This window comes from Dendrobium catenatum, unplaced genomic scaffold, assembly GCF_001605985.2.
Source record: "Dendrobium catenatum unplaced genomic scaffold, ASM160598v2 fragScaff_scaffold_1056, whole genome shotgun sequence".
In the NCBI taxonomy this organism is placed as follows: domain Eukaryota; kingdom Viridiplantae; phylum Streptophyta; class Magnoliopsida; order Asparagales; family Orchidaceae; genus Dendrobium; species Dendrobium catenatum.
In genome coordinates this window covers 703,531-715,295 of record NW_021319518.1, presented here as the reverse complement: position 1 = coordinate 715,295, position 11,765 = coordinate 703,531, and the positions used below count along the sequence as shown (strand labels likewise).

At 37.1% G+C, this 11,765-nt stretch overlaps 1 protein-coding gene across 1 annotated transcript; it reads left to right on the top strand.

Annotated features, from left to right (window-relative positions):
* Positions 1-6,755: 6,755 nt before the first annotated feature.
* Positions 6,756-8,875, top strand: LOC110109162 (cytochrome P450 71A1-like). Its single transcript, XM_020840100.2, has 2 exons — positions 6,756-7,664; positions 8,261-8,875. The coding sequence occupies exons 1-2, from the start codon at positions 6,756-6,758 to the stop codon at positions 8,873-8,875; spliced, it is 1,524 nt and encodes a 507-aa protein (XP_020695759.1).
* Positions 8,876-11,765: the final 2,890 nt, after the last annotated feature.

The following is an 11,765-nucleotide window of genomic DNA, read 5'->3' as shown; positions in this document are numbered from 1 at the left end:
CCAACCGAAATTTTCAGGTTGACCCTAACCCGAATTTTCGGGTAGGGTTTGAGATCTGGTTTTCGGGTCTGTCAAATATTGACACCACTAGTATTTCCTCTTTTCAGGATTTTTCATATAAAAATTTTGGTGTCACTTATGTTGCTTGCACCCGTCTCTCTTATTTGCATGTGTACTAGATCTTCATAGAAAACTTCGACGCTAAACTCCATATCTCTCTACAGCTGCGAATATTACAGGATGCAACAATCATTATTATCTTAATATGCTAATATTATTTGTTGGTATACCTATCATTTTGCCTCTTAAATTCCATTTTTTGTTCACTTGTATAGCCATCATTTTAAAAAATACTTGCTTATATTAAATGTTTTCTTGCCCACCTTTTATCCAATATCTTAGAATTTATTCTAACAATCTGTTATTTGGTTACTCCAAAATTATTTTTAAATGTTCTAACAAATAAAGCCTTAACTTTGTATGAGATTAGAAGAATTCTGTATTTCAATTATTTTTAAATGTTCTCTTGTCGTGATTAATTTTATACTAACTATTTATGATAATGACGAAAAGAATCATAATTCTTGATTCTATATTTTAAATTTTACATTAGTTCATGTAGTGTATTATAAAAAAAAAAATAAAAAAAAATAAAAAAAAATAAAAAATAAAAAAATAAAAAAAATGTTTAGTGTATTATAGCAATATTTTTTTTTAAATTACTTATTTCCATGGTCTATGTTACTTCCTATAATCTCTTAATATTAAATGATGTTTTTTCTATTTATCATTATCAATCTCAATCACTCGATATTTATGTGTTGATCTATCTATCATTTACCTCTTAAACTCCATATTTTTGTTCGCTTGTAGAGTTGTTATTTTTAACCGCACTCGTTGATATTAAGAGTTTGGTTGCCCACCTATCCTTTTCCAATTTATCTTCTAGAATTAATTCGAATAACCTGACCTAGGGGTGTCAATTTTTGACATGATCCAAAATCCGACTTGAAAAAATTCGAGTTTGGGTCAACCCGTTTGAAAAATGGGTCGGGTCCGGGTTCGGATTTCCGACCCATTTGAAAAACGGGTCAGGTTCGGGTTGACCCGGAAATGGCCGCGCCCGACGCGGCCCGCGCGTGCCAGCGCTGTCCCGCTCGCGTCCGCCCGCCGCGCTCGCGTCCCCGCGTCCGCCGCCGCCGTTTCAGCGCCGGCCACCCAAACCGGGTCGGGTCGGTCAAACCCGGCAACCCGCCGGGTCGGGTCCGGGTTCGGTTTTCCAACCCGTTTGTCTACCCGGGTCGGGTTAGGGTTGACCCGTTTGAACCCGGGTCAGTTCCGGGTTCGACCCGAACCCTACCCGTGACCCGAAATTGACACCCCTGCCCGAGACCATAAAAAAATACTAGTTTTCGGTTCAAAAATGGTCAATCTCCACTTTTCGGGTTAGAAATGGGTCAATCTCAGGTCGTCGGGTCAAAAATAGGTTTTCAGGTCAATTTCGGGTCAAAGGATCAACCCGAACCCGACCCATTTCGGGTTTGGGTTGACCATAACCCGAAATTTTCGGGTCGGGTTCAAGTCAGATTTTCGGGTCGTGTCAAATATCAACACCCTAGTTTTTCCTCTTTTCAGGATTTTTCACATAAAAATTTTGTGTCTATTATGTCGCTTGCACCCTCTATCTTATTTGCCTGTATACTACATCTTTCATAGAAAGCTTCAACACTGAACTCTATATCTCTCTACAGTCACGAATATTACATGATGCAACAATCATTATTTATCTTAATATGCTAATATTTATTTGTTGGTATACCTATCATTTTGCCTCTTAAATTCCATTTTATGTTCACTTGTATAGCCATCATTTTCAATAATACTTGCTTGATATTAAATGTTTTCTTGCCCACCTTTTATTTTCCAATATCCTAGAATTTTTTCTAACAATCTGGCTTATTTGGTTATCTCCAAATTTATTTTTTAAATGTTCTCACAAATAAGCCTTAACTTTGTATGAGATTAGAAGAATTCTGTATTTCAATTATTTTTAAATGTTCTCTTGTCGTGATTAATTTTATACTAACTATTTATGATAATGACGAAAAGAATCATAATTCTTGATTCTTATATTTTAAATTTTACATTAGGTTCATGTTTAGTGTATTATATGCAAATATTTTTTTAAAAAATTATTATCCATGGGTCTATGTTACTTCCTAATAATCTCTTAATATTAAATGATTGTTTTCTATTTATCATTATCAATCTCAATCACTCGATATTTATGTGTTGATCTATCTATCATTTTACCTCTTAACTCCATTTTTTGTTCGCTTGTAGAGTTGTTATTTTTAACCGCACTCGCTTGATATTAAGAGTTTGGTTGCCCACCTATCCTTTTCCAATTTATCTCCTAGAATTAATTCGAATAACCTGACCTAGGGGTGTCAATTTTTGACATGATCCAAAATCCGACTTGAAAAAATTCGAGTTTGGTTCAACCCGTTTGAAAAATGGGTCGGGTCCGGGTTCGGATTTCCGACCCATTTGAAAAACGGGTCAGGTTCGGGTTGACCCGGAAATTAGTGGGTCAATCAAAATTCTCCAGAAAATAATCAAAATGTGCACACTCGGCACCTCAGAAACATATCAAAAGTTACGCGGTAAAAACTGAACCAATCGGAAAATACGGACGAAATTCGCTAACAAAAACGAAATCCGGACAGAAAAGTCGTTCAAACTTCACCGTTCTGAAAATTGAGAAAGGAGGAATGTGCCTTACCTTGCGTACACCAATTTCTTGAACTACTGCAACGGACAAAAACGGCCCGGCGTCGCCCAAAAATCCACTTTTCCACTTTTTCCTTTGTTTTTCTCTCTCCTGGGCTTTTCTCTCTCTTCAAAATATCTCATTTCTATATATATCCAGACTGATCGTCCCGGACGATCGAAACTTCGTCCCGGACGAAGTGGCTCTGGACGAATTTCGTCCAGACGAGATTAATAACGTCCCCGGCGACTTGTCCTTTGGAGAATTTTCGTCCAGACGAACCAACTTTCGTCCCGACGAACCATGCAACAAAACTGTTTTCCTTGAACAACCTGTACCGATCGTCCCGGACATCAACTTCGTCCGGACGAACCTGGAGCAAAAACTGATGTTACAAAGTCAACCCGACACGACCCAAATGACCCAAGACCATGAAAAAAATACTAGTTTTAGGGTCCAAAAATCGGGTCAATCTCCACTTTCGGGTAAAATCGGGTCAGAAATGGGTCAATCTCGGTTTGTCGGGTCAAAAACGGGTTTTCAGGTCAATTTTGGGTCAAAGGGTCAACCCGAACCCGACCTGATTTTTGAAACGGGTGAAGTTGTTTAAACCCGAACCCGACCCATTTTGGGTTCGGGTTGACCCTAACCCGAAATTTTCGGGTTGACCCTAACCCGAAATTTTCGGGTTGACCCTAACCCGAAATTTTCGGGTAGGGTTTGAGTCTGGTTTTCGGGTCGTGTCAAATATTGACACCACTAGTATTTCCTCTTTTCAGGATTTTTCATATAAAAATTTTGGTGTCACTTATGTTGCTTGCACCCGTCTCTCTTATTTGCATGTGTACTAGATCTTCATAGAAAAACTTCGACGCAAACTCCATATCTCTCTACAGCTGCGAATATTACAGGATGCAACAATCATTATTTATCTTAATATGCTAATATTTATTTGTTGGTATACCTATCATTTTGCCTCTTAAATTCCATTTTTTGTTCACTTGTATAGCCATCATTTTAAAAAATACTTGCTTGATATTAAATGTTTTCTTGCCCACCTTTTATTTTCCAATATCCTAGAATTTATTCTAACAATCTGGCTTATTTGGTTATCTCCAAAATTATTTTTTAAATGTTCTAACAAATAAAGCCTTAACTTTGTATGAGATTAGAAGAATTCTGTATTTCAATTATTTTTAAATGTTCTCTTGTCGTGATTAATTTTATACTAACTATTTATGATAATGACGAAAAGAATCATAATTCTTGATTCTTATATTTTAAATTTTACATTAGGTTCATGGTAGTGTATTATATAAAAATAAAATAAAAAAAAATAAAAAAAAATAAAAAAATAAAAAATAAAAAATGTTTAGTGTATTATATGCAAATATTTTTTTTTAAATTACTTATTTCCATGGTCTATGTTACTTCCTATAATCTCTTAATATTAAATGATTGTTTTCTATTTATCATTATCAATCTCAATCACTCGATATTTATGTGTTGATCTATCTATCATTTACCTCTTAAACTCCATATTTTTGTTCGCTTGTAGAGTTGTTATTTTAACCGCACTCGCTTGATATTAAGAGTTTGGTTGCCCACCTATCCTTTTCCAATTTATCTTCTAGAATTAATTCGAATAACCTGACCTAGGGGTGTCAATTTTTGACATGATCCAAAATCCGACTTGAAAAAATTCGAGTTTGGTTCAACCCGTTTGAAAAATGGGTCGGGTCCGGGTTCGGATTTCCGACCCATTTGAAAAACGGGTCAGTTCGGGTTAGACCCGGAAAATATGGCCCGGCGCCGCGCGCCCGCTGCCATCGCTGTCCGCTCTGGCGTCCCCCGTCGTCCGGCGCCGCCGCCGTTCCAGCGCCGGCCACCCAAACCGGGTCGGGTCGGGTCAACCCGGCAACCCGCCGGGTCGGGTCCGGGTTCGGTTTTCCAACCCGTTTGTCTACCCGGGTCGGTTAGGGTTGACCCGTTTGAACCCGGGTCAGTTCCGGGTTCGACCCAAACCCTACCTGTGACCCGAAATTGACACCCCTGCCCGAGACCATAAAAAAATACTAGTTTTCGGGTTCAAAAATGGGTCAATCTCCACTTTTCGGGTTAGAAATGGGTCAATCTCAGGTCGTCGGGTCAAAAATAGGTTTTCAGGTCAATTTCGGGTCAAAGGATCAACCCGAACCCGACCCATTTCGGGTTTGGGTTGACCATAACCCGAAATTTTCGGGTCGGGTTCAAGTCAGATTTTCGGGTCGTGTCAAATATCAACACCCCTAGTTTTTCCTCTTTTCAGGATTTTTTACATAAAAATTTTGGTGTCACTTATGTCGCTTGCACCCCTCTATCTTATTTGCCTGTATACTACATCTTCATAGAAAGCTTCAACACTGAACTCTATATCTCTCTACAGTCACGAATATTACATGATGCAACAATCATTATTTATCTTAATATGCTAATATTTATTTGTTGGTATACCTATCATTTTGCCTCTTAAATTCCATTTTATGTTCACTTGTATAGCCATCATTTTCAATAATACTTGCTTGATATTAAATGTTTTCTTGCCCACCTTTTATTTTCCAATATCCTAGAATTTATTCTAACAATCTGGCTTATTTGGTTATCTCCAAATTTATTTTTTAAATGTTCTCACAAATAAAGCCTAACTTTGTATGAGATTAGAAGAATTCTGTATTTCAATTATTTTTAAATGTTCTCTTGTCGTGATTAATTTTATACTAACTATTTATGATAATGACGAAAAGAATCATAATTCTTGATTCTTATATTTTAAATTTTACATTAGGTTCATGTTTAGTGTATTATATAAAAATAAAATAAAAAAAAAATAAAATAAAAAATAAAAAAAATAAAAAAATAAAAAAAAATGTTTAGTGTATTATATGCAAATATTTTTTTTTAAATTACTTATTTCCATGGGTCTATGTTACTTCCTAATAATCTCTTAATATTAAATGATTGTTTTCTATTTATCATTATCAATCTCAATCACTCGATATTTATGTGTTGATCTATCTATCATTTTACCTCTTAAACTCCATATTTTTGTTCGCTTGTAGAGTTGTTATTTTTAACCGCACTCGCTTGATATTAAGAGTTTGGTTGCCCACCTATCCTTTTCCAATTTATCTCCTAGAATTAATTCGAATAACCTGACCTAGGGGTGTCAATTTTTGACATGATCCAAAATCCGACTTGAAAAAATTCAAGTTTGGGTCAACCCGTTTGAAAAATGGGTCGGGTCCGGGTTCGGATTTCCGACCCATTTGAAAAACGGGTCAGGTTCGGGTTGACCCGGAAATTAGTGGGTCAACCAAAATTGACCCGGATCCAGTCGCGTCGAGCCTCGCATCACTCGGTCGCTTTGGCCTGCCTCCGTCCTGGTTCTAGCCGTCTCGTGTCAATCGGTCACACTCGCGCACGGAGTAGCAGACTAGCATACCGCGAGCTGCCGTTTTCGTTGTCCCGCACGACCGAACTTGCGCCGTCCCGGTGGTCCCGCACCAGCTGCAGCGCCGCCCTGGCGCCTTCCCCACACACGGCTCGACACTGCGTCGCTGTCTGCCTTGGCATCTTCCCCGCAATCGTACACGCAGTTGCGAACTCGCGTCTGACGTAGACTTGTGTTTTGGACTCAGCCCACGGCACTCAGGTTCGCGAGTCAGGTCGAGTCAACCCAATAACCCAATGGGTTGGGTTCGGGCGGACAAACTTGACCCGTTTGCAACAACAGGTCTGGTTCTGATCAACTCGTTTAAGCCCAGATCAATTCGAGTTGGACTCAAACCTGACCCTTTGATCTGAAATGACACCCCTACATGACCTACTTCTACTAGGTTGCCTCCAAAATTATTTTAGAAAGAGGGTTCCATATAACAACACAGTAGTCATCCTATAAATATGTTAGCAACATTGAGAAATTGAATAAGAAAGTCGAGCAAGAATGGTCAGCAACCTGATTAAAGAAACGCTGGCCAGCCTATGCCTATTCGTCTTCCTTCCGTTGATCTTCCTCCTCTTTACCTTCCATCGTCGCCGCAGAACAACCCTAAACCTCCCCCCCGGCCCTCCACCGCTCCCTATCATCGGAAACCTCCTCAGCATCGGAAAAATACCCCACATATCTCTCCACCTTCTCTCCCAAAAATATGGCCCACTCATTCAACTCCACCTGGGACAAATCCCCACGATTCTCATTTCCGATGCCGATAACGCTTCTGAAATACTCAAATCCCAAGATCACATATTTTGTAATCGCAAGCAAACGGCTTCCCTCAAACGCTTATCCTATGGAGGCAAAGATATAGCTTTCTCCCATTATGACGATAACTGGAAACAACTCAGGCGGCTTGGTACGCAAGAAGTTTTTAGTCCCAATAAAGTTCTATCTTTCGAGTCCATTCGCAGAGAAGAAGTCGAAATACTCCTAAAGACCATATCAACAGCTTCTTCTGGTGGCGAGCCGATAAATATGAGCGAAATCTTAATTTGTTTCTTCAATAATGTTATATTTCGAGAGGTTTTTGGGAAGAGGATTTCAGCTGATGGAGAGTGTGGGACAAGTCCGCTACAGAATATGCTTAGAGAGTTGGTTATACTATTGAACGAGTTTGGAGCAGCAGATTTATTTCCGTCACTGGGTTGGATTGATTTGTTGACTGGCTGGCGAGGGAACCTGGACAAGGTTTTTAAAAAAATGGATTTCTTTCTTGAGGAGAGTATCAAGGAAAGGCTACTGGTCATTAAAAGAGATGGGAGACGTGAAATGTATTTTCTTGATACCCTTCTTAATCTTCAAAATACAAAGGATGGCGCCTCTCTATCTATTGATCAAATCAAAGCCATTCTCATGGTAATCTTTTTTTTTTCTTTCTTTCTTTTTACATACATATCACTTTATATCTTGCTATGTACGTATCAAATAGGGGCGGATTCAGCTTAATTTTCAGGGGGCAAATAGTATAGAGATTATTTTTTTCTTACCTTGAAGTTGGCTTGACCCTTATTTGTTCATATCATTGATCGTTGTACGCTTCGTAGATATGTCGGGGGTCCAAGTGGGAAGTGCCCCCTGGCGGGGTTCAAATAAATTTTAGTTGTAAGGATATTTTTGAATTTTTTTTCTTATTATTTTTCTTTGTATTTGATTCATCGTTTGATTATGCTGGGGGCAATTGTCTAAAAATCATAGTATTTTAAAACTTTTAGGGACCCTATAAGCTTAAATATCAAATATTTATACTTTTTTTGGCCAAACTCACACACACATCACATATGCAATACTCGAATCCAAAGCATCTTGGTTAGTAGCCAAAGCTCTCAACCAACATACTAAAATGAGTTGCATATTTTATTTCAAATTAACTTATCTGATTTTTTAAGTCAATCCAAAATTAGTATATATATATATAATTTTTTAATAAAATGATAATTACCTCTCTTTTATAGGATCTAATTATAGCAGGAACAGATACATCTGCAGCAACTATTGAATGGGCGATGGCAAATCTAATAAGAAATGAATGTGCCTTAAAAAGGGCACAAGAGGAGGTTTGGCGAGTGGTTGCTGGCAAAGAAAAAGTGCGAGTGAACGACCTACAACATCTTCATTATCTCAAGTTAGTAATAAAGGAGACATTGAGGCTTAATCCGCCCATCCCATTGCTACCACCCCGAGAGTCCATGAAAGATACCAAGATAAATGGTTATGATATTCTGGCAAAGACGATGGTATATGTTAACGTATGGTCTATTGGAAGGGATCCTAAGTACTGGAAAGATCCTGAGCTTTTTATGCCTGAGAGATTCGAGAACAGCCTTGTTAATTTTAAAGGGAGCGACTTTGAGCTCATACCATTTGGTGGAGGAAGAAGGATCTGCCCTGGATTGGCACTTGGCCTGGCTAATATTGAGCTGTGTTTGGCAAATCTACTCCATGAATTTGATTGGGAATTTCCCAATGGAATGACCAAAGAAGATATTGAAATGGGGTCTGCACCTGGGATGGTTTCTCCAAAGAGAACGCCACTTATTTTGGTGGCAAAACCGGCTTTGAACAAGTGACATATGGTTCATATGTAATAATAGAAATATAAATAAAAGGTCACTTGATCAAATTGCACTTATAAAATTATATATGAAAAAATAATTTTATATATACTATGAGCCATATTATCATGATTTTTAATTCCATAAGAAAATTCAAATTGAATTGTTCTATATGAGAGACCAATGATTTCTCTCCCTAGAAAAACATTTTAACACTCGACAAATTTCAAATGACTAATCAGCCTTGCGACCAGATAAATTTTCAACTTTAATATCCTAACTTATGTACAAATTATTTAACTAAGAGATTCTTTCAGATGTCTATAATAATTTATATAGTTGGTCATAAAGTTATTGTGGGGAAATCAATTTAATTGTTATTGCTGCAAAAAATTAAAAAATAACAGCCAAATAAATTATGATTGCTATATGAAAATTAAAGTAGAACCTATATATATCAATACAACAACAACAACAACAACATCATGCCTTTATTCCAATACGTGGGGTCGGCTACATGAATCCTTTTTCTCCATTGTGTCCTATTAAAAGTCAAATTCTTAATATATAAATTTAGTTCATATTAATAAATAAATAAATTTAGTTCATATTAATAATAATAACAAAATTATCGAAATTGAAATACTTTCAATTAATGGAAGTTGATTAATTTTGATGAATGAAATTTATTAGTATCAACAAGTATTATTTTACGATCAATTTAAATTCCTCAGATAGGATAAGTTTAGATATTTTAATTCAATTTTACAAAATAATGAAGATATTAATTTTAGCATAAAATCTAGTGTTTAATCCAAGAGGAAAAAACGTTTGTTTTATCAATATAATGCAATAAAAAAGGGTGATATTTAGTATTTAATAAAATATGATCAGTTAGATAGCTATGATATATATCAATTGAAGTTGCGGACAAGAATTGAAGCTTGGGAATTCGACTTTATTGCCTCATAAAAAGTACTTTGAAAAAACTAATTTTATTGCACGTGAATAATTTTTTTAAAAAAAGTTTATATTATAAAAAAAATATTATAATATTTATTAAAATATAATATTATTAATTTTATCACAAATGAGGCCCTTTTGAGAGAAAGTCTTAGCTTGCTGTAACAAATATACATCATATAGAGTATGTTACATGGTGAAAATAGGAAGAATTAATATTGATTTGTTTGGTTGGTTGATAGAATCATAGTCGGCGAGCGGAGGAGGTCGGAAAGACCGTTGTCTGGTGACAGTGGTCGGAGGGACTGTAGTCAGCGGGCAACAATGGCCAGAACCAACCGTTGTTTGGCAATGGGCGGAAGTTAGGCATTGGGTAGAAGTACGACGAAAGTCTTGCGATTGGTAGAAGTCTGGCAACGGGTGGAAGTATGGCACCAGGTGGAAATCCGGCGACAGACAAAAAAATGGCGTCAGGTAGAAGTCGTGCGTCGAGTAGAAGTTCGACGAAAAATTGGCGACGGGCAGAAGTCAGGTGTTAAGTAGAAGTTCGATGTCGGGTAGAGCCCGATGAAAGGTATAAGTCTGGCGTAGGGTAGTATTCTGGTGTTAGGTAGAAATCTGGTGACAGGCGAAAATCCCACGTCAGGTAGAAGTTCGATGAAAGTCCGGCGACGGGAAAATGTCCGACAATGGGCTAAAGTTCGACATCGGGTAGAAATCTGAAGACAAGGCTGAAGTTCGGCGTCGAGTAGAATTCTGGCATTGGGTAGAAGTCCGATGAAAGTCCATCGACAGGCAGAAGTCCAACATTGGGTAGAAATCCGACGAAAGTCCCGCGACGGGCATAAGTCTGGCGTTGAGTAGAAGTCCGACGAACATCCGACGACGGGCAGAAGTCCAACGTTGGGTTAGTGGCCGAGAGGTGGTCGAGGCGGAGTCTGGTGTCAAGAGAACTCTTCCTTCTCTTCTTAATTGGGCACCCTTCCTCCTCCCCCCATCAATAAAGAATAAGGGGTCTATTTATAGTTTTCTGATAGTGTCATGGCTAGTAAATAGGATGAAGATCAAGGGTAAATTGTGAGTGGTTTGAATAGACGGCCGATGTTGAATCCGTTGATCATAGACCGTTTATTAGGCATTTGAATGTCTTAATGATATCAGAATTTGACAATCTTGGGCTTGTTGGATTCAACTCGTCAAGCCGCTCGATTTGACTATAAGCATGTCACATTTGAAAACCGTTTGGTAATCCAATTTGTGCTTTGAACCTTTTGAATGTGCTTCGGGTCATCGATTTGGACCCATTTTGGTTTGGATTAGTCGAATTTGGTGTTGTTGGGTTCGTATTTTCTAGACATTCAGTTTGACTGTAAGTTTGCTGAAGTTAAAGTTCAGATGATCTCTGATTTAATTTTTGAATTTTCAACTTGATTTTCCATCGAGATTTGTGGGGCTCAACATAATTTTTTGATGATATATCAATATTCACCAACAAGTCAACATTGTGATGCTCCAAAGAAAATACTTCAAAGGAGACGTAGCAACTCCACCAGAAATTGTATTTTTTATATTTTTCTTTTTTAATTAGTAAATAACGTACAGAAATTGCTTAACATCATGTAATTATATAAAGTAAGATGGTTTATATTTGATGGAAATAGCTGTATAAATATATATTTTTTTTTAAGAACATCCGACTTTTTTCTTAAGTTTCACAATCTGACGTTGTAAACTATTAATTGTTATGAACAGATTGAAACAGATGTAATATCATAGAATAATTTCAATGGAAATATTAATTGCCAAAGCATGCAAGAAAATTTCAATAGAAGAATATTAACAATAATTTAATTTTTTTATTAATAATATTAACTGTCACCAACAATATTAAACATCTTATTATTGATATGTTACCAAAAATCATCTTGATCATGCACTAATC

What these genes read in the sequence shown, in the direction of transcription:
- LOC110109162 (XM_020840100.2), top strand. Translation starts at nt 6,756, where the DNA reads ATGGTCAGCAACCTGATTAAAGAAACGCTGGCCAGCCTATGCCTATTC. An exon ending in AAATCAAAGCCATTCTCATG is followed by an intron (nt 7,665 to 8,260) that starts GTAATCTTTTTT and finishes TCTCTTTTATAG; the next exon opens with GATCTAATTATAGCAGGAAC.